This window comes from Pleurodeles waltl, chromosome 10 (genome assembly GCF_031143425.1).
Source record: "Pleurodeles waltl isolate 20211129_DDA chromosome 10, aPleWal1.hap1.20221129, whole genome shotgun sequence".
NCBI lineage: Eukaryota > Metazoa > Chordata > Amphibia > Caudata > Salamandridae > Pleurodeles > Pleurodeles waltl.
In genome coordinates this window covers 678,341,328-678,366,464 of record NC_090449.1, presented here as the reverse complement: position 1 = coordinate 678,366,464, position 25,137 = coordinate 678,341,328, and the positions used below count along the sequence as shown (strand labels likewise).

The window sequence follows — 25,137 nt, the reverse complement described above, 5'->3', positions numbered from 1 at the left end:
AGGGAACAAAGAAAGCAACAAGGAGGAGTCACTGGCCAGTCAGGACAGCCGCTAAGGTGTCCTGAGCTGAGGTGACTCTAACTTTTAGAAATCCTCCATCTTGCAGATGGAGGATTCCCCCAATAGGGTTAGGATTGTGACCCCCTCCCCTTGGGAGGAGGCACCAAGAGGGTGTACCCACCCTCAGGGCTAGTAGCCATTGGCTACTAACCCCCCAGACCTAAACACGCCCTTAAATTTAGTATTTAAGGGCTACCCTGAACCCTAGAAAATTAGATTCCTGCAACTACAAGAAGAAGGACTGCCTAACTGAAAACCCCTGCAGAGGAAGACCAGAAGACGACAACTGCCTTGGCTCCAGAAACTCACCGGCCTGTCTCCTGCCTTCCAAAGATCCTGCTCCAGCGACGCCTTCCAAAGGGACCAGCGACCTCGACATCCTCTGAGGACTGCCCCTGCTTCGAAAAGACCAGAAACTCCCGAGGACAGCGGACCTGCTCCAAGAAAGGCTGCAACTTTGTTTCCAGCAGCTTTGAAAGAACCCAGCAAGCTCCCCGCAAGAAGCGTGAGACTTGCAACACTGCACCCGGCGACCCCGACTCGGCTGGTGGAGATCCAACACCTCAGGAGGGACCCCAGGACTACTCTGATACTGTGAGTACCAAAACCTGTCCCCCTTGAGCCCCCACAGCGCCGCCTGCAGAGGGAATCCCGAGGCTTCCCCTGACCGCGACTCTTTGAATCCAAAGTCCCGACGCCTGGGAGAGACCCTGCACCCGCAGCCCCCAGGACCTGAAGGACCGGACTTTCACTGGAGAAGTGACCCCCAGGAGTCCCTCTCCCTTGCCCAAGTGGAGGTTTCCCCGAGGAATCCCCCCCCTTGCCTGCCTGCAGCGCTGAAGAGATCCCGAGATCTCTCATAGACTAACATTGCGAACCCGACGCTTGTTTCTACACTGCACCTGGCCGCCCCCGCGCTGCTGAGGGTGAAATTTCTGTGTGGGCTTGTGTCCCCCCCGGTGCCCTACAAAACCCCCCTGGTCTGCCCTCCGAAGACGCGGGTACTTACCTGCAAGCAGACCGGAACCGGGGCACCCCCTTCTCTCCATTCTAGCCTATGTGTTTTGGGCACCACTTTGAACTCTGCACCTGACCGGCCCTGAGCTGCTGGTGTGGTGACTTTGGGGTTGCTCTGAACCCCCAACGGTGGGCTACCTTGGACCAAGAACTGAACCCTGTAAGTGTCTTACTTACCTGGTAAAACTAACAAAAACTTACCTCCCCCAGGAACTGTGAAAATTGCACTAAGTGTCCACTTTTAAAGTGGCTATTTGTGAATAACTTGAAAGGTATACATGCAATTGAAATGATTCAAAGTTCCTAATGTACTTACCTGCAATACCTTTCAAACAAGATATTACATGTTAAATTTGAACCTGTGGTTCTTAAAATAAACTAAGAAAAGATATTTTTCTATAACAAAACCTATTGGCTGGATTTGTCTCTGAGTGTGTGTACCTCATTTATTGTCTATGTGTATGTACAACAAATGCTTAACACTACTCCTTGGATAAGCCTACTGCTCGACCACACTACCACAAAATAGAGCATTAGTATTATCTATTTTTACCACTATTTTACCTCTAAGGGGAACCCTTGGACTCTGTGCATGCTATTCCTTACTTTGAAATAGCACATACAGAGCCAACTTCCTACAGGAAGCCTCTGGATTCTCTCTGCAGGCGTCGCCGTGGGGGCGTAGGGGGAGTAGTCTCTGGTTACTCACGGGCTCACAGTCGCTGGGGAGTCCTCCCTGAGGTGTTGTTTTTCTGCAGGTCGAGCCGGGGGTGCCGGGTGCAGAGTGGGAAGTCTCATGCTTCTGGTGGGAAACGAGAAGTCTTTAAAGTTTCTTCTTTGTTGCAAAGAAGTTGCAGATTTTTTAACAGAGCCGCTGTTCACTGGAGTTTCTTGGTCCTTGGGTGCAGGGCAGTCCTCTGAGGCTTCAGAGGTCACTGGTCCATGTTGGATGCGTCGCTGTTTCAGTTTTCTTTGAAGTTGGGAGACAGGCCGGTAGGGCTGGGGCCAAAGCAGTTGTCATCTCCGTCTTCTCTGCAGAGCTTCAGGTCAGTAGTCCTTCTTCTTGTTAAGGTTGCAGGAATCTGATTTCCTGGGATCTGGGGAGCCTCTAAATACTGAATTTAGGGGTGTGTTTAGGTCTGGGAGAGCAGTAGCCAATGGCTACTGTCCTTGAGGGTGGCTACACCCGCTTTGTGCCTCCTCCCTGAGGGGAGGGGGGCACATCCCTAATCCTATTGGGGGAATCCTCTAAAATCAAGATGGAGGATTTCCAAAGACAGGGGTCACCTCAGCTCAGGGCACCTATGGGGCTGTCCTGACTGGTGGGTGACTCCTCCTTGTTTTGCTCATTATCTTCCCTGCACTTGCCGCTAAAAGTGGGGGCTGTGTCCAGGGGACGGGCATCTCCACTAGCTGGAGTGCCCTGGGGCATTGTAACACGAAGCCTGAGCCTTTGAGGCTCACTGCTAGGTGTTACAGTTCCTGCTGGGGGGAGGTGTTAAGCACCTCCACCCAGAGCAGGCTTTTGTTTCTGTCCTCAGAGAGCACAAAGGCTCTCACCCCAGGGGGTCAGAAACTCATCTCTCAGCAGCAGGCTGGCACAGACCAGTCAGTCCTGCACTGAAGGATTGGGTAAAATACAGGGGGCATCTCTAAGATACCCTCTGTGTGCATTTTTAATAAATCCAACACTGGCATCAGTGTGGGTTTATTATTCTGAGAAGTTTGATACCAAACTCCCAAGTATTCAGTGTAGCCATTATGGAGCTGTGGAGTTCGTTTTGACAAACTCCCAGACCATATACTTAATATGGCCACACTGTACGTACAATGTCTAAGAATAGACTTAGACACTGTAGGGGCATATTGCTCATGCAGCTATGCCCTCACCCGTGGTATAGTGCCCCCCTGCCTTAGGGCTGTAAGGCCTGCTAGAGGGGTGACTTACCTATGCCACAGGCAGCATTTTGTGTGCATGGCATCCTGAGGGGGATGCCATGTCGACTTTGCCTTTTTCTCCCCACCAACACACACAATCTGCAATGGCAGTGTGCATGTGTTAGGTGAGGGGTCCCTTAGGGTGGCACAACATATGCTGCAGCCCTTAGGGACCTTCCCTGGTCACAGGGCCCTTGGTACCTTTTTACAAGGGACTTATCTGTGTGCCAGGGGTGTGCCAATTGTGGAAACAATGGTACATTTTAAGGGAAAGAACACTGGTGCCGGGGCCTGGTTAGTAGGGTCCCAGCACACTTCTCAGTCAAGTCAGCATCAGTACTAGGCAAAAAGTGGGGGGTAACTGCAACAGGGAGCCATTTCCTTACATAGACCAATTGCCATATGCTGTCCATTAGGTTAAAGTTTATTCCCACATCATTCATTACAAAAGAACTTGAGAATATGTAGACCTGCATTGACTTTTTAGGTCTTGTCTGCCTGAGCATGCGCTGTCGCTTGCGAGAATCTTGTGTTCTGTAATGGGCTTGGGACTCGCCTATTGCTTACCATTCCTTTGCAGAATTGTCACTGTTCTTTGCTCCCTTCTTATTGGGCAGTGTAGGAAGTTGGCTCTGTATGCACTATTTCAAAGTAAGGAATAGTATGCACAGAGTCCAAGGGTTCCCCTTAGAGGTAAGATAGTGGCAAAAAGAGATAATACTAATGCTCTATTTTGTGGTAGTGTGGTCGAGCAGTAGGCTTATCAAAGGAGTAGTGTTAAGCATTTGTTGTACATACACACAGGCAATAAATGAGGAACACACACTCGGAGACAATTCCAGCCAATAGGTTTTTGTATAGAAAAATATATTTTCTTAGTTTATTTTAAGAACCACAGGTTCAAATTCTACATGTAATATCTCATTTGAAAGGTATTGCAGGTAAGTACTTTAGGAACTTTGAATAATTACAGTAGCATATATACTTTTTACGTAAAACCCATTTAGCTGTTTTAAAAGTGGACACAGTGCAATTTTCACAGTTCCTGGGGGAGGTAAAGTATTGTTAGGTTTTGTAGGTAAGTACACCACCTACGGGGTTAAGATTGGGGTCCAAGGTAGCCCACCGTTGGGGGTTCAGAGCAACCCCAAAGTCACCACACCAGCAGTTCAGGGCCGGTCAGGTGCAGAGTTCAAAGTGGTGCCCAAAACACATAGGCTTCAATGGAGAGAAGGGGGTGCCCCGGTTCCTGTCTGCCAGCAGGTAAGTACCCGCGTCTTCGGAGGGCAGACCAGGGGGGTTTTGTAGGGCACCGGGGGGGGACACAAGTCCACACAGAAAGTACACCCTCAGCAGTTCGGGGGCGGCCGGGTGCAGTGTGCAAACAAGTGTCGGGTTCGCAATAGGATTCAATGGGAGACCAAGGGGTCTCTTCAGCGGTGCAGGCAGGCAAGGGGGGGGGGGGGGGGCTCCTCGGGGTAGCCACCACCTGGGCAAGGGAAAGGGCCTCCTGGGGGACACTCCTGCACTGAAGTTCCGATCCTTCAGGTGCTGGGGGCTGCGGGTGCAGGGTCTTTTCCAGCCGTCGGGATTTTAGAGTCAGGCAGTCGCGGTCAGGGGAGCCTCGGGATTCCCTCTGCAGGCGTCGCTGTGTGGGCTCAGGGGGGACAACTTTGGTTACTCACAGTCTCGGAGTTGCCGGAGGGTCCTCCCTGAGGTGTTGTTTCTCCACCAGTCGAGTCGGGGTCGCCGGGTGCAGTGTTGCAAGTCTCACGCTTCTTGCGGGGATTGCAGGGGTCTTTAAATCTGCTCCTCTGTAACAAAGTTGCAGTCTTTTTGGAACAGGTCCGCTGGAGTTTCTTGTTCCTCTTGAAGCAGGGCAGTCCTCTGAGGATTCAGAGGTCGCTGGTCCTGGAGAAAGCGTCGCTGGAGCAGGTTTCTTTAGAAGGCAGGAGACAGGCCGGTAGGACTGGGGCCAAAGCAGTTGGTGTCTTCTTTCTTCTTCTGCAGGGGTTTTCAGCTCAGCAGTCTTCTTCTTTGGTAAGTTGCAGGAATCTAAATTCTTAGGTTCAGGGGAGCCCTTAAATACTAAATTTAAGGGCGTGTTTAGGTCTGGGGGGTTAGTAGCCAATGGCTACTAGCCCTGAGGGTGGGTACACCCTCTTTGTGCCTCCTCCCAAGGGGAGGGGGTCACATTCCTATCCCTATTGGGGGAATCCTCCTTCTACAAGATGGAGGATTTCTAAAAGTCAGAGTCACCTCAGCTCAGGACACCTTAGGGGTTGTCCTGACTGGCCAGTGACTCCTCCTTGTTTTTCTCATTATCTCTCCTGGACTTGCCGCCAAAAGTGGGGGCTGGGTCCAGGAGGCGGGCAACTCCACTAGCTGGAGTGCCCTGGGGCATTGTAACACGAAGCTTGAGCCTTTGAGGCTCAATGCTAGGTGTTACAGTTCCTGCAGGGGGGAGGTGTGAAGCACCTCCACCCAGAGCAGGCTTTGTTTCTGTCCTCAGAGAGCACAAAGGCTCTCACCGCATGGGGACAGAAACTCGTCTCTCAGCAGCAGGCTGGCACAGACCAGTCAGTCCTGCACTGAACAATTGGGTAAAATACAGAGGGCATCTCTAAGATGCCAACTTTGTGCATTTTTTAATAAATCCAACACTGGCATCAGTGTGGGTTTATTATTCTGAGAAGTTTGATACTAAACTTCCCAGTATTCAGTGTAGCCATTATGGAGCTGTGGAGTTAGTTTGTGACAGACTCCCAGACCATATATTCTTATGGCTACCCTGCACTTACAATGTCTAAGGTTTTGCTTAGACACTGTAGGGGCATAGTGCTCATGCACCTATGCCCTCACCTGTGGTATAGTGCACCCTGCCTTAGGGCTGTAAGGCCTGCTAGAGGGGTGACTTAACTATGCCACAGGCAGTGTGAGGTTGGCATGGCACCCTGAGGGGAGTGCCATGTCGACTTAGTCATTTTCTCCCCACCAGCACACACAAGCTGGCAAGCAGTGTGTCTGTGCTGAGTGAGGGGTCCCTAGGGTGGCATAAGACATTCTGCAGCCCTTAGAGACCTTCCCTGGCATCAGGGCCCTTGGTACCAGGGGTACCAGTTACAAGGGACTTACCTGGGTGCCAGGGTTGTGCCAATTGTGGAGACAATGGTACATTTTAGGTGAAAGAACACTGGTGCTGGGGCCTGGTTAGCAGGGTCCCAGCACACTTCTCAGTCAAGTCAGCATCAGTATCAGGCAAAAAGTGGGGGGTAACTGCAACAGGGAGCCATTTCTTTACAGGCAGTATTTGCCATAGCTCACATCCTATTCTCTTGGAGGCGCATGGACGAAGCTCAGATTAATTACGTTTAATTAGTGTCCCTCCGTCGTCCTCGCTGTGCAGCAGGAACCTTGTTTTAAGCACTATGGGGTGGTCAAGCTAGCCATATCATAGTGTATTTTTTTGTCTTCTTTTCCTCACCCTGTTTCTTCTCTACCCTCCTACTCTTACCCGCCCCCCCCCCCCACTTGCTCCTTTCTCCTTGGATTTGAAGAGTTCAAAAAATAATGAATGGATAAGTGGTAAATGTAGGAAGTTGGCTCTGTATGTGCTATTTCAAAGTAAGGAATAGCATGCACAGAGTCCAAGGGTTCCCCTTAGAGGTAAAATAGTGGTAAAAATAGATAATACTAATGCTCTATTTTGTGGTAGTGTGGTCGAGCAGTAGGCTTATCCAAGGAGTAGTGTTAAGCATTTGTTGTACATACACATAGACAATAAATGAGGTACACACACTCAGAGACAAATCCAGCCAATAGGTTTTGTTATAGAAAAATATCTTTTCTTAGTTTATTTTAAGAACCACAGGTTCAAATTTAACATGTAATATCTTGTTTGAAAGGTATTGCAGGTAAGTACATTAGGAACTTTGAATCATTTCAATTGCATGTATACCTTTCAAGTTATTCACAAATAGCCACTTTAAAAGTGGACACTTAGTGCAATTTTCACAGTTCCTGGGGGAGGTAAGTTTTTGTTAGTTTTACCAGGTAAGTAAGACACTTACAGGGTTCAGTTCTTGGTCCAAGGTAGCCCACCGTTGGGGGTTCAGAGCAACCCCAAAGTCACCACACCAGCAGCTCAGGGCCGGTCAGGTGCAGAGTTCAAAGTGGTGCCCAAAACACATAGGCTAGAATGGAGAGAAGGGGGTGCCCCGGTTCCGGTCTGCTTGCAGGTAAGTACCCGCGTCTTCGGAGGGCAGACCAGGGGGGTTTTGTAGGGCACCGGGGGGGGACACAAGCCCACACAGAAATTTCACCCTCAGCAGCGCGGGGGCGGCCAGGTGCAGTGTAGAAACAAGCGTCGGGTTCGCAATGTTAGTCTATGAGAGATCTCGGGATCTCTTCAGCGCTGCAGGCAGGCAAGGGGGGGGATTCCTCGGGGAAACCTCCACTTGGGCAAGGGAGAGGGACTCCTGGGGGTCACTTCTCCAGTGAAAGTCCGGTCCTTCAGGTCCTGGGGGCTGCGGGTGCAGGGTCTCTCCCAGGCGTCGGGACTTTGGATTCAAAGAGTCGCGGTCAGGGGAAGCCTCGGGATTCCCTCTGCAGGCGGCGCTGTGGGGGCTCAAGGGGGACAGGTTTTGGTACTCACAGTATCAGAGTAGTCCTGGGGTCCCTCCTGAGGTGTTGGATCTCCACCAGCCGAGTCGGGGTCGCCGGGTGCAGTGTTGCAAGTCTCACGCTTCTTGCGGGGAGCTTGCTGGGTTCTTTCAAAGCTGCTGGAAACAAAGTTGCAGCCTTTCTTGGAGCAGGTCCGCTGTCCTCGGGAGTTTCTGGTCTTTTCGAAGCAGGGGCAGTCCTCAGAGGATGTCGAGGTCGCTGGTCCCTTTGGAAGGCGTCGCTGGAGCAGGATCTTTGGAAGGCAGGAGACAGGCCGGTGAGTTTCTGGAGCCAAGGCAGTTGTCGTCTTCTGGTCTTCCTCTGCAGGGGTTTTCAGTTAGGCAGTCCTTCTTCTTGTAGTTGCAGGAATCTAATTTTCTAGGGTTCAGGGTAGCCCTTAAATACTAAATTTAAGGGCGTGTTTAGGTCTGGGGGGTTAGTAGCCAATGGCTACTAGCCCTGAGGGTGGGTACACCCTCTTGGTGCCTCCTCCCAAGGGGAGGGGGTCACAATCCTAACCCTATTGGGGGAATCCTCCATCTGCAAGATGGAGGATTTCTAAAAGTTAGAGTCACCTCAGCTCAGGACACCTTAGCGGCTGTCCTGACTGGCCAGTGACTCCTCCTTGTTGCTTTCTTTGTTCCCTCCAGCCTTGCCGCCAAAAGTGGGGGCCGTGGCCGGAGGGGGCGGGCAACTCCACTAAGCTGGAGTGCCCGGCTGGGCTGTGACAAAGGGGTGAGCCTTTGAGGCTCACCGCCAGGTGTCACAGCTCCTGCCTGGGGGAGGTGTTAGCATCTCCACCCAGTGCAGGCTTTGTTACTGGCCTCAGAGTGACAAAGGCACTCTCCCCATGGGGCCAGCAACATGTCTCTGGTGTGGCAGGCTGCTGGAACTAGTCAGCCTACACAGACAGTCGGTTAAGTTTCAGGGGGCACCTCTAAGGTGCCCTCTGTGGTGTATTTTACAATAAAATGTACACTGGCATCAGTGTGCATTTATTGTGCTGAGAAGTTTGATACCAAACTTCCCAGTTTTCAGTGTAGCCATTATGGTGCTGTGGAGTTCGTGTTTGACAAACTCCCAGACCATATACTCTTAAGGCTACCCTGCACTTACAATGTCTAAGGTTTTGTTTAGACACTGTAGGGGTACCATGCTCATGCACTGGTACCCTCACCTATGGTATAGTGCACCCTGCCTTAGGGCTGTAAGGCCTGCTAGAGGGGTGTCTTACCTATACTGCATAGGCAGTGAGAGGCTGGCATGGCACCCTGAGGGGAGTGCCATGTCGACTTACTCGTTTTGTCCTCACTAGCACACACAAGCTGGCAAGCAGTGTGTCTGTGCTGAGTGAGAGGTCTCCAGGGTGGCATAAGACATGCTGCAGCCCTTAGAGACCTTCCTTGGCATCAGGGCCCTTGGTACTAGAAGTACCAGTTACAAGGGACTTATCTGGATGCCAGGGTCTGCCAATTGTGGATACAAAAGTACAGGTTAGGGAAAGAACACTGGTGCTGGGGCCTGGTTAGCAGGCCTCAGCACACTTTCAATTGTAAACATAGCATCAGCAAAGGCAAAAAGTCAGGGGGCAACCATGCCAAGGAGGCATTTCCTTACAGTAAACATTTGTGTCACTTGGCTGCCCCTGACACCCCACTGCTGCCCTCTTAAATCATGATATACCTATATACTGTTTTAACTTGTGAATGTCTGACTGCCAGAGTGGCATGGAAAGTAGTGAGGGCCCATCAACCGACCATAGTAAATGGGATTTTCCATCCTGGGGCAGCTCTTTTGAAGTAATGCTGAGATTTGTTGAATGGATTTCTCTTCATATTATTTTATATGTAATACAAAGGTGCTCTAGCGCCATTGTGAAGGATTAATTCGGGGATTTAACATAACAGAATGTTGCTGCAGCAGCAGTCTCTTGCATGCCTGGTTTGTTGAAGGGCTCATTCTTTTACCTTTCTCCATCCTCTACCCTACTTCTCACCGTGCTCTAGAGAGAGATTTCTTTCCTTTTGTTTACAAAACTCCTTTTTTTCTAGATCGACCCATGGCTAGATAGTCCACTATTTCTGAGCATTCTGAGAATTGAAGTCCTGCTTTTATATTGTCTTTACAGCAAGCATTCCTGAATATAAATAAACGGATCAGGGCTGCTGTGCTCTTCATGCATGGACTTGTCAAATTTAAGAGCTTTGCTGTAATGGCAGGTTGTTTATGTCCTGACTGCATGTGACTGTGTAAATCAGCACTGCATTTTCATCAGAAATAAAATATTGGATTTCTTTTTGTATCTCGAACCTGGCCTAAGAAAGGGCACTTTGTTTTGTAAATGTTTCTCCTGAGAACAGCGCGACTATCAGAACTAAGAGATGCAGCTCCCCTGCTGCGTCTGATAAGCATGACCAGGCACCAACTCCTGTAGTCATTTGTTTTCGTTTTTTTTTAGTCTGCATCCTTTGTTTCTGCTCTGGGTGACTCACAGTTTGAAGTTCTTGTTGATGGATTGGGGGTGGGGATAAATTGAGTTGCCCAGCATCACAGGATGTTGCACAGACACCAAGACTGGAACCTGGCTCGTCAGTTGTAAAAACGGCAGCTCTGGCCACCATGTCACATCGTCACAGTTGTCAGCATGTTTTGTCGAGCTCTGCCCATGCCTTCTTCACAGTGATGAGCGGTGCGTCCTCTGCCCAAGCAGGGAGGCCACCCGCTGTAGGAAGTTGGCTCTGTATGCACTATTTCAAAGTAAGGAATAGTATGCACAGAGTCCAAGGGTTCCCCTTAGAGGTAAGATAGTGGCAAAAAGAGATAATACTAATGCTCTATTTTGTGGTAGTGTGGTCGAGCAGTAGGCTTATCAAAGGAGTAGTGTTAAGCATTTGTTGTACATACACACAGGCAATAAATGAGGAACACACACTCAGAGACAAATCCAGGCCAATAGGGTTTGTTATAGAAAAATATATTTTCTTAGTTTATTTTAAGAACCACAGGTTCAAATTCTACATGTAATCTCATTTGAAAGGTATTGCAGGTAAGTACTTTAGGAACTTTGAATAATTACAATAGCATATATACTTTTTACATAAAACACAATAAGCTGTTTTAAAAGTGGACACTTGATGCAATTTTCACAGTTCCTGGGGGAGGTAAAGTATTGTTAGTTCTTGCAGGTAAGTAAACCACCTACGGGGTTCAAATTGGGGTCCAAGGTAGCCCATCGTTGGGCGTTCAGAGCAACCCCAAAGTCACCACACCAGCAGCTCAGGGCCGGTCAGGTGCAGAGTTCAAAGTGGTGCCCAAAACGCATAGGCTTCAATGGAGAGAAGGGGGTGCCCCGGTTCCAGTCTGCCAGCAGGTAAGTACCCGCGTCTTCGGAGGGCAGACCAGGGGGGTTTTGTAGGGCACCGGGGGGGACACAAGCTCACATAAAAAGTACACCCTCAGCAGCACGGGGGCGGCCGGGTGCAGTGTGCAAACAAGCGTCGGGTTCGCAATAGGATTCAATGGGAGACCAAGGGGTCTCTTCAGCGGTGCAGGCAGGCAAGGGGGGGGGGGCTCCTCGGGGTAGCCACCACCTGGGCAAGGGAAAGGGCCTCCTGGGTGTCACTCCTGCACTGAAGTTCCGATCCTTCAGGTGCTGGGGGCTGCGGGTGCAGGGTCTTTTCCAGCCGTCGGGATTTTAGAGTCAGGCAGTCGCGGTCAGGGGAGCCTCGGGATTCCCTCTGCAGGCGTCGCTGTGTGGGCTCAGGGGGGACAACTTTGGTTACTCACAGTCTCGGAGTCGCCGGAGGGTCCTCCCTGAGGTGTTGGTTCTCCACCAGTCGAGTCGGGGTCGCCGGGTGCAGTGTTGCAAGTCTCACGCTTCTTGCGGGGATTGCAGGGGTCTTTAAATCTGCTCCTCTGTAACAAAGTTGCAGTCTTTTTGGAACAGGTCCGCTGTCCTCGGGAGTTTCTTGTTCCTCTTGAAGCAGGGCAGTCCTCTGAGGATTCAGAGGTCGCTGGTCCTGGAGAAAGCGTCGCTGGAGCAGGTTTCTTTAGAAGGCAGGAGACAGGCCGGTAGGACTGGGGCCAAAGCAGTTGGTGTCTTCTTTCTTCTTCTGCAGGGGTTTTCAGCTCGGCAGTCTTCTTCTTCGGTAAGTTGCAGGAATCTAAATTCTTAGGTTCAGGGGAGCCCTTAAATACTAAATTTAAGGGCGTGTTTAGGTCTGGGGGGTTAGTAGCCAATGGCTACTAGCCCTGAGGGTGGGTACACCCTCTTTGTGCCTCCCCCCAAGGGGAGGGGGGTCACATTCCTATCCCTATTGGGGGAATCCTCCATCTGCAAGATGAAGGATTTCTAAAAGTTAGTCACCTCAGCTCAGGACACCTTAGGGGCTGTCCTGACTGGCCAGTGACTCCTCCTTGTTTTTCTCATTATCTCCTCCGGCCTTGCCGTCAAAAGTGGGGCCGTGACCGGAGGGGGCGGGCAACTCCACTAGCTGGAGTGCCCTGTGGTGCTGGAACAAAGGGGGTAAGCCTTTGAGGCTCACCGCCAGGTGTTACAGCTCCTGCCTGGGGGAGGTGATAGCATCTCCACCCAGTGCAGGCTTTGTTACAGGCCACAGAGTGACAAAGGCACTCTCCCCATGTGGCCAGCAACATGTCTCGAGTGTGGCAGGCTGCTAGAACCAGTCAGCCTACACGGGTAGTTGGATTAGGTTTCAGGGGGGACCTCTAAGGTGCCCTCTGGGGTGTATTTTACAATAAAATGTACACTGGCATCAGTGTGCATTTATTGTGCTGAGAAGTTTGATACCAAACTTCCCAGTTTTCAGTGTAGCCATTATGGTGCTGTGGAGTTCGTGTTTGACAGACTCCCAGACCATATACTCTTATGGCTACCCTGCACTTACAATGTCTAAGGTTTTGTTTAGACACTGTAGGGGTACCATGCTCATGCACTGGTACCCTCACCTATGGTATAGTGCACCCTGCCTTAGGGCTGTAAGGCCTGCTAGAGGGGTGTCTTACCTATACTGCATAGGCAGTGAGAGGCTGGCATGGCACCCTGAGGGGAGTGCCATGTCGACTTACTCGTTTTGTTCTCACCAGCACACACAAGCTGGCAAGCAGGGTGTCTGTGCTGAGTGAGGGGTCTCCAGGGTGGCATAAGACATGCTGCAGCCCTTAGAAACCTTCCCTGGCATCAGGGCCCTTGGTACCAGGGGTACCAGTTACAAGGGACTTACCTGGATGCCAGGGTGTGCCAATTGTGGAATCAAAAGTACAGGTTAGGGAAAGAACACTGGTGCTGGGGCCTGGTTAGCAGGCCTCAGCACACTTTCAATTCAAAACATAGCATCAGCAAAGGGAAAAAGTCAGGGGGTAACCATGACAAGGAGGCATTTCCTTACACCCGCCCTATGCAGCCTCATGAAACAAACACCCGCAGCAGTGGTGTGAATCAGCACTTCCTGAGTAGACCTTGCTCGTTGTCTTACACACCTAGTTGCCTTCACCAAATATGTTGGTGCAACAAAGGGGAGTGTTTTACCATAAGTGTAGTTTTTTTTAAAAGTTGTTGAATGGAGCATATTACAGTCTAAAGAGTAAAGGGGTCTATTTCTGCAACCTTTAACACTCATGATGCTTATCCTATATAGCCAGGTAAAGTGATCCATGCTTTGCATGGCATTAAACACATTTTTTTTAAATCCAACTCGGTTTATACCAGAGGATAATTGATTCGTTTTACTGTCCTTGCAAAAGTCATTTTGCCCACAAGGATGAATGTCATTGCACTCGATTTTCACACACTTGTAAGGGATAATGAGCCCACAGTGGGTTAAAGTCTGCTTCAGGAAAGAACCCATTGCCATCCTGCTCTTAACCCCAGCCTCTCCCCACATAACCACCCTCCTGCACAGCATCTATGTCGCACCTTGAGGAGTGCCCTCAATGGTGCTTCAGAGAATGAATTCCTGGATGCTGCTGGGGACACCAATTCTCCTCTTGGTGCCCTATTTGTGCCAGCCTAGGATGACCTGTGTGATGTGGAGGGGACAGGGAGGGCCACATCACCTTGCTGTTTGTATTGTGGCTACAGGATGGGCTCCATTGGCAGTGCTGAGTTGTCCTCTCCTGCTTTGGCGGGAGCTTTGGGTCCTATGTACAACTGTTTTTACGGTGCTGTAAACCACAGATCTGCAAGGGTACACATCACTCTTCATATAGAAACAGTTCTAGTTAGACTGTTGACTGTTATAGAACAGTTGGTTTATTGCAGTAGTTGTCTCTTCGGAAGGCGCTTTTATTTAGGCAGTATTTGGGGTTGCTTCCTTGTATAACCCCTGGTTCTCCATGCCTGGCAGCCCCTGTATTGTGGTTCCCATCATGTGCCATTGGCGCTGACCGGTATGTCCCACTACAGTGAAGGTTTCCCTGCCTAAGCCTCATGTATGTATACTCGACCCCAAAACATCATTACCTCTAAACTTAATACTGCACTGTCTCTTACTGCCCTGGAGTTCATTACACTTACGAACTCAAGCCGTCCACATGATTTATTGGGCAAGTTATACAGCAGGATTGAATAAATTATGTGGCAAGGAAAGGCAGCATTTGTTGGCCGTCTGGCTACAGTATTACTGCATATTTTGTTCTCTTTACATGTTCTAGCCGTCTGGGCAAATTTCCTTTTCACCTCTAGTGTATCACCACATTAATGAAATAAATCATGTTGTTTCAACTTTTTAACACCATTAAAATTAACCACAGTGCTAACAAACATCATTCGCTATAATGGTAAATGTTTAACATCAGTGTTGTTAATAGAGCACTTTCAATTAAAGAACATTTGAGTTGACACTCCAGGTCACAGCAAGGCTTGTCCTTTTAGTGTTCCTTTGTCCTGGAGGATAGGTCCCCTAGAGCAAAAAAAAAAAAAGGCTCTGGGGAGAAGAGACCAGTGCAAGCTGAATTTCGGTTTCAGCAGGTCATCAGGAGAGCCCAACTTTACATGCCCAGAAGGGCTTCAAGAGTGATGTCCAACAATTTTAAAACTCCACTAGCCTGTCACCCTGTGTTCTATTCCTAACTTCTGGGCTAAAACCTCCAGCATAGGATGTAGAATTGCCACAGGGAAAGTAAGCATAGACATTATTTACTTTTAGTTTATTTTTTATTAAAATGATCCGCAACCTTATCAAATTTATCTTCAAAAGCTACAAAAAGGTGTACAGCTGCCAGAGGCTTGAGCAAGTGCTGAATAACATTGTATATTGTTTAGAGGGGTTGCTACTTTTCTCAATTGTGTCTGCATAAAAGTCTGCGTGGGCCTTTTTAACCAGCCTGTGATAGACTTTAATGGCCTTTCTGTAATTCTTTGTAGCATCTTAAGACTTCCTTCAGGAGTGTTCAAGCTCCTTACATTGCTTTTTTACCTCAATCAGTTTAGCATTGAACCGGAGATAGAACGTTTCTTATTCTGTCTATTAGCTCACAGGGGAACCAAATCATGAAGGACTGATGTTAACCAGTAGTTTGTCTTCTGTGCAGCAGATTCTGTATTAGTCGTACTTAAGAATAGGGTCCTGGATCAGATTGCGGAATCATTTGATTGATGGTAATATGCCTTCCTATCTAGCCTCCTCAAACATTGACAACATTTGTGGTGGCAGAAGATCTGTATCAGTCTTGTAAATCTCCGGGGATAAGCCATTCTCTCGAGGTGCTTTATTGCTCTGAAGGGAAGTTGCTGTCTGGTTTGTCTTCTAGTTTCAGAAGCGCATGCAAAGAGATTCTTTGTTCTTACACAAGAAAGGCTAAAATGATAGTGTCTAAAATACCTCCTTCAGGATTTAGGTACGCTGTTTGTGCCCTAGTGACTGCTGCCCATAACATTTCTAAACTAGCTATGTTGGATGTGGTTCACGTCCTGCTTATCAAGTAGCCCCGTGTCCTCCTATGGCACTGTGCCTCACTGTATCTTCTCACCACTGCATGCCTCTTATAGAATGCAATTCTCTACTATTTATCTGTAGTCTGTTTCTTACTATCTTTCCCCAGCGTTTAGGTCTTTCTCCAGGCCTTTCATTTTCTTCTCTAAGCAATGTAGATGTGTTCTCAGAGTTTTCAGCACTCCTGACTACTAGATAAAACTTGACCTCTTTTATTTAAGCCTTAAATGCTTTCCACAACCGTCCTCTGTTTGTTGTCCCACATTCAGGTCCAACTGGTTTGCACTTGACAACCTTAGTTCTGCAAAAACCATATCCAACAATGCGTTATCCGAGAATCTCCAGCTGTGTCTTCAGCTCTGTGGGCTTAAAAGTCTAAATCGCACAAGCACACTACCTCCTGTAAGCATCGGCAGCATTGGGGCCAGTATTTCATTATTGTCACGAGTGCCCGGGCACGCCTTGTGAAAATGATTGTCACGCTGTGTGCCAGGGCCATAAATAGTGTTTGTTTTCTACATCCATGGAACGTGTATCGTTTTATCTCATGTAAGCATCAGCAGCACTGGGGACAGTATTTTATACGATTATTGGATAATCGTAGCCAGTATTTTATACTATGTAGTATTTTATGGCCCCTATGCTGCTGATGCTTACAGCAGATTAAAAATGTGCCGCCTTACCTATACATTGTTACGCCAGGGCTGGGTCTCACAACAGGAGCTTAGCTCACGTGGTCAGCACAGGGCTGGTTTAAACCTTACCTGCTGCTTTGATCAGTGGCAGGCTGAACGAGGCAGGTGGCTTGAGGCCTCTTAGCAGTTCAATACTGCTTGGCCACCATGATGCTTTTGGTGGGGTCATTCTGTAGGGTATTTGCATTTGTGATGTATGCACATGCATGTGGCACCACACATACCCACGCCTGCTGTTTTGCTGATAGTGCGGGTGCCAATTTTTTTTTTTTTTTTCCTTCCTTTTTTAATTTACTGATCCAAGATGGAGGATGCTACTTTTTTTAGTTAAAAAAAAAAAAAGAAGAAAAATAACATTTTCCTGTTCAGATGGCTTTTTGTTAAGTCTAAGTAGCCTGGCAGCTTTTGGGCTCTCCAAAAATGTATCTGTAGTTTTTTTTTTTTTATAACCATGAGGGTGAAGGCAGCAGCAGAGTGGTGGGTTGTAGACCAGCAAACGGGCAGGGGAGCAATGGATGAAACAAACAAGACAAAAACCTCCAAATAGGAGGAAGCAGTGGATGGGGTGGGGGGAAAAGGGAGTAGGATGGAGCACTGGGGTAAGGGTTGAGCAGAAACCATGGTAAATAAAGGAGGGGGGGGGGCAATACGTCATGCCTGGTGAGAGGGTGTTGGGATTTATTACTTAGATAGCAGCACTCTAAGGAGAGAGGCCAAAAGCATATGCACTCTCAAGAAGTGCTTGATGAAAATGGAGTTCCCAAAATGTGAGCAGTAGAAGAATACAAGTCAGCTGGTCAAAAGGGTGGTAAAGAGGCTATTTTCCAGGGGAGGGACAAAGTGAAAACGAAGGGAAGCCTTTGAATAAGAAGTAAGTAATGGGGTGACAAAGGAAATCAATGGCAACCAGTGGCTGGGTGCTAAGCTTTCTGTATGTTTTTGGTATGGTCACAAGAGGCTTTTACCTGCCAAGAGATAAAAGCTATCTGGTAGGCGAGACTTAGAAAAGCTGTATTCATGCTCCAGATTTCTCATTGCATTTTCAAGGCTTTCTGTCTCATCTTACTTTCATTAAACATATGTTTTACATTGTATATTTATTTTGTTGTGTTAATACTCTGCACAATTGCTCTTTCTTCCTCTTCCTTTACAGCTTACTGAGAGTTCAGTAAAGTTTTGACCGAAGAGCCAAAAAGCAAACAGCTAATGACTTCTGATCAGGACACTAAAGTTGTGGCTGAACCGCAGGTGCAGCAAGTACTGGACGCAAAAGACAATACCCATACAGTAAGTGCAACTTGCCAGTTTTAGTAAAATGTATACAGGATTTAGTTCCAAGCCACTGCTTTAATACTTTCATGGCATATGAACTTATTTACTAATAATGCAGTAAATCTACCATCAGTCTCTTAATATTTAGAAATGTAACTTTTTTTCAAATTTGGCAATTGTTTACTTCCTAGAATTACATGTACTGGTAAACTTGACACTTCTGATCGCCCTGTGTAGGTTCTTTGACCTTTATTTTACAGGAGCCAGTACAACATTATAAATACAAAGCAAATCCAACTCCTGGATAGTAACTCCTAGAGATTACTTACTTGAACTTCGTTCTCATGTGCTTCACTACATCCAGAAATGCATACATTGCACTCATTTTCACTGGTGTTACATGACCAAGCATTGCATCAGTGGTGTCTCCGAGATCACCAAATATGAGGTGCTGACCGTCCTATAAGGAGAGCCGGTGACATCTGTTAATTTCTCCATGTCTCCTACTACTACAATTCTGTTAGGCTTTATTTAGTGCTTATGAGTGCAGAATTGACATTTTGCAATACAGGCTCCTCTCAAATTGCCAAGCTTCAAGTCCTGCAAGATTTGAAAGAGACACTTGTCAGTCACAGACCTAGTCTGCCTTGCCTCTTTTTCGAGGTAAAGAACATGTCCTTACTTCTTTTTTTGTGTGTGTTATCATTGTAGGAAAGGTCCTCTTTTGACCTCGTTGGCCTCCACTTTTTGCCTGGTATTTGATGTGGTTTTAAATTTGTTAGTGCCCTGGACCCCTGCTAACCAGGTTCCCTTGGCCAGATCTCTTTCCCAAAACTGTTGTAATGCATTGGCACAATTGGAAACGCCTTTAGGTGCCCCGAGAAGTCCCTAGTAAATGCTACTAAGGCACCCACGGCATGAGGTACTAAGGGTAGGCCCAGGAAGGCAGCTTCACAGCTTGTGCCACCCTCGGGAACCGAACCATGCATCCAAGTACACCCAGCTCTGCCATTGCAGGCCGAGTGCCCTGGTGCAATCCTAAAATGCAAAACTAAAGTGACCCACAGCCTGTGTGCCCTGTCAACTACACACTGCATGCAATGTAGGCAAGTCACCCCTCTTGCAGGCTTTCAACTCCTAAGGCAGGATGCAACATATTGTATGGATAGGCATAGACACATAAGCAGTATGCCCCTACTGTGTCCCTGCCAAACCTGGGGCATAGTAAGTGAACAGAGCAGCCATTTTACATGCATGTGCTAGACACAAGTCGGTGCATGTTTCACAGCTACATGATGGCCACTCTGCACCCTGTGTTTGGTACCAAAAACTCAAAATGATAAATCGAAACTGGTACCAGTATTGGATTCATTGCAAAATGTACCCAGGGGTCACCTTAGAAGAGCCCCCTGCAAAAGCTAACTACCCTGGCATGGTTACTAGCCGGATTCAACCAGCCTGCCACCATCAAACAGGATTCTATAACCTTGGGGTAAGAGCCTGTGCTCTCTGGGTCCGGAGAAAAAACCCTTTCCTGGGCAGGGTTGTTACACCTTCTCCCCCAGGCATGTAAACTCCCTTGCTTATGAGATTCAAAGGGTTTACCACCCTTGAGCAGATGGTCACCCCTGTTGCAAACCCCAACTTATAGTGGGAGCAACAGCGGGAAAATGCACAAAGGACAGGAGGAGTAGCCTCCCAGCTTGCACCACCCCTAAGGTGTTGCATGAAAGGTGACACCTCCATTTCATTTTCCTCCATCTTTCATGGTAGGAAATTAGCCTGCCTGAGATAGGTAAGTGATCTCTGCCAACAGGAAGTGGTCACATAATAGCCACCCTAAGGTAGATGACCCATTGGTCACTACTAGATGATCCCCTAAACTCCCACTAAATGCAGTATCTAGTGGGCACCCCTAGACCTGCACATCAGAGACTAAGGACACAAGAAGACCAGCACCAAAGAAGACCCAAGGCTCAAGGACTGCATTCCTGCTGCACAAAGAAAAAGGCGCCAAACCCTGCCTGCTGCACCCAGGACTCGACAGTTGCCACTGAGGTGTTGCTCGTACGTTGGATGGACTGTATTAATACCCAGAGGACCTCCACTCTTTGGAAAATCCCTGAAGATCTCCCTCCATAGTGAAGGTATCACTCTTCTGCAACAAATACCAGTGAAGTCACTGACCGGCTGCTGACCAAGGAACCAGAAGCTGCAGCTGGACCAAATTGTATCTGGCAGACCGTGAGGACAAAACCTGCAAGTGTACCAGGTTTGGTGGCACTGTGACTTCCAGTGGCTGAACCTTGCAATAGCCCCGGGTACTGCTCACTCAACGCCGGAGACCAGGAAGGAACGTCCACTCTGGACTCTAAAAGGACCAGGAGGAAGCCCCAGCCGAGGGTCTTTGGAAATCACCAGAACCACCCGCACACCAGAGTGGCCCTGCTGACCTGCAAGTGACCTTCAAAGAGTCTTACCTGCCGCTTCCAAGGGCACCTTTGTGCACATCTATTGGCTCATCTATCTGCTCTGTACCTGGCCTTCGTGGGCCTTGCTCCGGAGAACCAGCTGTGCTCCAAGGGTCCCCACCCCTGGTGACCTCTCTATTCCAAGGGGTCCCACCGGACTTACCTTGAAGTCCACCTGTGCAGTGCTTTTCCAAGTGGTCCCCCTCAGTGGTCCTGCACCAACTCCGAGGACTTTTCAGCAGCCCTTCCAGCCAAAACCAGGAACTGCCCGAACTCCTCCGGCTGGCCCACAGAGTGTCTTGCGACCTCGACATATATGCAAAAGGAGACATTGGTAAACGCATTGCATGATTTTGATTGATATTTTCAAAGTTTTCTCCCATTGAACCCTATTGTGCGTAATTATGCACAGAAACAAACTTTGAAAAATCATAACTTCAAAAGTACTTACCCGATTTTGATGATCTTTGGTCTTAATGTTATAAAGATCTGGAGTATTTTTGTAAAGTGGTCTGGAGTCATTCTTTTGAGAGGGTCTTGTTTTATTGATACAGTGAGTGCAACAAATGCTTTTCATTTCTCCTAGCTTGGACTAGCTGCTCGACCAAACCACCATAAAAATTAGAGCATTATGTGGTCTAGTTTTTACCTCTGTAAACCAACGTGTGGTTACCCGGACTCTCTGCACAGCGTGCCTGGTTTTGCACACTACATAGAGAGCCAGATTTCTACAATCATATATCCAATGGCATTGAAGTAAAGACAGTTAAAGCTTGTTAACTTACCTACACATTTTAAAATGAAAAGTTATGATCAAGACAAAGGTCTCCATTTGAGATAAGTTTCATAAGTCTTAAACATCACCATGTCTGTCATAGCAGAATGAGAAAGAAGGAAAAGCAGGGTTCTTCCACCCCCCCCCCCCTCTTTTTCAATACTAGGTCTTGTGTTGTAGCCTGTACAGGGAGTGCAGAATTATTAGGCAAATGAGTATTTTGACCACATCATCCTCTTTATGCATGTTGTCTTACTCCAAGCTGTATAGGCTCGAAAGCCTACTACCAATTAAGCATATTAGGTGATGTGCATCTCTGTAATGAGAAGGGGTGTGGTCTAATGACATCAACACCCTATATCAGGTGTGCATAATTATTAGGCAACTTCCTTTCCTTTGGCAAAATGGGTCAAAAGAAGGACTTGACAGGCTCAGAAAAGTCAAAAATAGTGAGATATCTTGCAGAGGGATGCAGCACTCTTAAAATTGCAAAGCTTCTGAAGCGTGATCATCGAACAATCAAGCGTTTCATTCAAAATAGTCAACAGGGTCGCAAGAAGCGTGTGGAAAAACCAAGGCGCAAAATAACTGCCCATGAACTGAGAAAAGTCAAGCGTGCAGCTGCCACGATGCCACTTGCCACCAGTTTGGCCATATTTCAGAGCTGCAACATCACTGGAGTGCCCAAAAGCACAAGGTGTGCAATACTCAGAGACATGGCCAAGGTAAGAAAGGCTGAAAGACGACCACCACTGAACAAGACACACAAGCTGAAACGTCAAGACTGGGCCAAGAAATATCTCAAGACTGATTTTTCTAAGGTTTTATGGACTGATGAAATGAGAGTGAGTCTTGATGGGCCAGATGGATGGGCCCGTGGCTGGATTGGTAAAGGGCAGAGAGCTCCAGTCCGACTCAGATGCCAGCAAGGTGGAGGTGGAGTACTGGTTTGGGCTGGTATCATCAAAGATGAGCTTGTGGGGCCTTTTCGGGTTGAGGATGGAGTCGAGCTCAACTCCCAGTCCTACTGCCAGTTCCTGGAAGACACTTTCTTCAAGCAGTGGTACAGGAAGAAGTCTGCATCCTTCAAGAAAAACATGATTTTCATGCAGGACAATGCTCCATCACACGCGTCCAAGTACTCCACAGCGTGGCTGGCAAGAAAGGGTATACAAGAAGGAAATCTAATGACATGGCCTCCTTGTTCACCTGATCTGAACCCCATTGAGAACCTGTGGTCCATCATCAAATGTGAGATTTACAAGGAGGGAAAACAGTACACCTCTCTGAACAGTGTCTGGGAGGCTGTGGTTGCTGCTGCACGCAATGTTGATGGTGAACAGATCAAAACACTGACAGAATCCATGGATGGCAGGCTTTTGAGTGTCCTTGCAAAGAAAGGTGGCTATATTGGTCACTGATTTGTTTTTGTTTTGTTTTTGAATGTCAGAAATGTATATTTGTGAATGTTGAGATGTTATATTGGTTTCACTGGTAATAATAAATAATTGAAATGGGTATATATTTTTTTTTGTTAAGTTGCCTTATAATTATGCACAGAAATAGTCCCCTGCACACACAGATATCCCCCTAACATAGCTAAAACTAAAAACAAACTGAAAACTACTTCCAAAAATATTCAGCTTTGATATTAATGAGTTTTTTGGGTTCATTGAGAACATGGTTGTTGTTCAATAATAAAATTAATCCTCAAAAATACAACTTGCCTAATAATTCTGCACTCCCTGTATGTCAGAGGAGTTTGCTGGCTGCTGATGATTCAGCACAGCATTCCAAACCCTTCAACGACGCCACACTTAATTAAGATCTTCTTCTTTTCTCCTCTCTTTGAGTTCCTGTGCCTTTTGCCAAGAAGGCAGTGTTGTCGTTTTTGATAGCATCAAACTTGATTCTGGTGATTTGCTTTCTAACTTCTTGATCTGTGGTGCTTAAGATCTCTGTGGTTTCTTCATTGAGGTTTGTGTTGAAACAGTTTATGAGACCCGTTATTCTACCTTAGTTAGCTCTATCAGATGCAGAGCCATTTGCCTCTGTGCTGGTTCCATGCTGCCTTTGGAAGCTGGTTTTATAGTTAGCAAAGCAGAGAGCTCAAGATCTTGAGAGAAAAAGTTTCTGACTAATATGAATATTACAAGTCAGGATTTCAGATGATTCATGCATTTTTTTTGTCTTGCACTCTGACGCTTTGGAATTTACAAATGCTGTTGAGCTGACTTCGGATGAGTTTGATGAAGAGGACTTTTTTTTTATCTCCGTTTGAGTCTGATACTTATCTTTCAGCAGGCTTTCATAATGCAAGAGGTAATTATACCTTTCCAGATCATTGGGGTCCTGCTTCAGATGAACCAGTTGCTTTATGCTGCTGTTGTAAGGAAGCTGTAGAAATATTTATAGGGATTTATAAATGGTTGCAAAAGTCTTCTGTGATTTTAGCAATATAAACAGGAAAACATTCTGATAAGAAAATGGTCTTTCAATTTGGCTCTTACTGACCATGTGAAGAAACGATTGACCAAATATTTCTACTCCTACTGTGGTCAAATCTGGAGGAGTGCCCCTCGACCTCTAGGATGCCTACTTCCACATTCCCATAATTAAAGGCTTGATGGCTGAATATCAGTTTACAGTTGGGGACCTTTATTACCAGTTCATTGTCTTAACCGTCTCTTTTCAGCTCGAAGTGTGAACCAAAATAACAACAGTTGTTTCAACTCACTTCTAAATGAATTCTGTGCCCATCTACCCGTTTCTGGATGATTGTCTGACCAGCGGCAGGTATTATCTGTTTTCCAAGAATTTATTGGCTAGTCACCCTTTTGTAAGGTCTGGGTATATCCGTCATGGGAGCAAATTATTTAAAACTCCTTCTCAGCTGATAAATTATGCAGAGGCAAGTTTTGACTCTTCCATCTTGTGGTCATGCCCATGTCAGGAAAGTGTACCAACCGTACGGGCCATGGTTTTTCTTTTCCAGGAAAGTCCTGCACAACCTGCAAGGTCAGCTTTGCACATGTTAGGTTGGATGGCTTCATGCCTATTTCTAATACTTTTGGTATGTTGCTTTCAGTGAACCCGGTGCTGTAGGCATTTGAAAGATGAGACATATCTCAGTCCTCAGGCACTGAGCAATTTTGGCAAAATGTGCAGTCTCTTCAAAAAGAGATGTTCTTTCATTATTCTTCCTCAGTCTTATTTGCTTCTTCCTCTCCTTTTTTTCTAGAGGTGTTTCTGGTAATGGGATGCACTCCTGAATGATGAGACTTTTCAAGCACATGATTGATGCAGGAGAGGAGTCTTCTTATAAATGCTGATGGATCACTGCCATTTGTAGAGCAGAGACAGATACTACAAAAAGAAGTGGCCTGGAACTTTTGAGGCAAAGCGCACCAAACTCACCTAGAAAAGAGAGAGTCAAATAAAAAAACAGGAAAGAGTCTAAGATAGCCTTTGCAAAACTCTGTTCAGCAGTTAAAGATTATGAGAACAAATTGTATGCCTTTTAATTGTCTTCAGAAGCCTGGGTTGAAACCGCAGGGACATGGGAAATAATTTCCAGACCTTCACTGGCTGTCAAGGAGTGATCCTTTGTCTTGATTTCCTGAATCTGGGGTCTTGACCCCGAATAGGATTTTGGTTTTAAGTCTGACTGTATAGACCATGCAAACATAGATGCCCCTGACAGACCCATCATGTAGGGGAAACATTCCCCTACAGAAAGAATCTCGTAATTTCGTGATATTTACATTGTAAACTAATCAAATATTTCCTATCTTAAATTGGAGAAACTACAGATTTTCTGAATTTCATATGATGCTCCGTGGGATTTGGGCATATGGTACTAGTGATGTTGAACATTCAGTCATTGTACACTTGCATAGGACACACAGCTGGAATCCAGTATAAGCAGCATTTTGTGTACCGAAAACCAGCATCTCTTGTTGAAGTGAAATGCCTATTAAAGTAACTGAATTTTTGTCATGGAAAACTTATTTCAACCAATCAGAGAAACTGTTCATGCTTTGCTCCCTCTTACACTGTCCTTTTTTTGGGATAGTTTAAAAGGATTGCCTCACACGTGCTGTCCTACAGGAACGATAACCATATATTATTGTGGCTTGGACACATTGATGATATTATTTCCTAGAAAGGTAATAGTGAGATATTGACGGAGTTTCATCACAAACTGAATCAAAATGATGTGAACATAAGCTTTTACTTGAATCCAGTGTTGCAGTAGCCAATAGTAAGTCAATATGTACACCGTCAGCCAAGCA

General features: G+C 47.0%; 1 protein-coding gene across 5 annotated transcripts in view; it reads left to right on the top strand.

Annotated features, from left to right (window-relative positions):
• LARP4B (La ribonucleoprotein 4B) overlaps positions 1 to 25,137 on the top strand; it is an 857,205-nt gene that overhangs the window by 32,098 nt on the left and 799,970 nt on the right. For all 5 annotated transcript variants that reach the window (XM_069211182.1, XM_069211183.1, XM_069211184.1 and 2 more), the window contains one exon: positions 17,478 to 17,611. In XM_069211182.1, coding sequence (XP_069067283.1) covers positions 17,531 to 17,611 — 81 coding nt within the window. In that variant the 5' untranslated portion in view covers positions 17,478 to 17,530. The remainder of the gene's footprint in view (positions 1 to 17,477; positions 17,612 to 25,137) is intronic.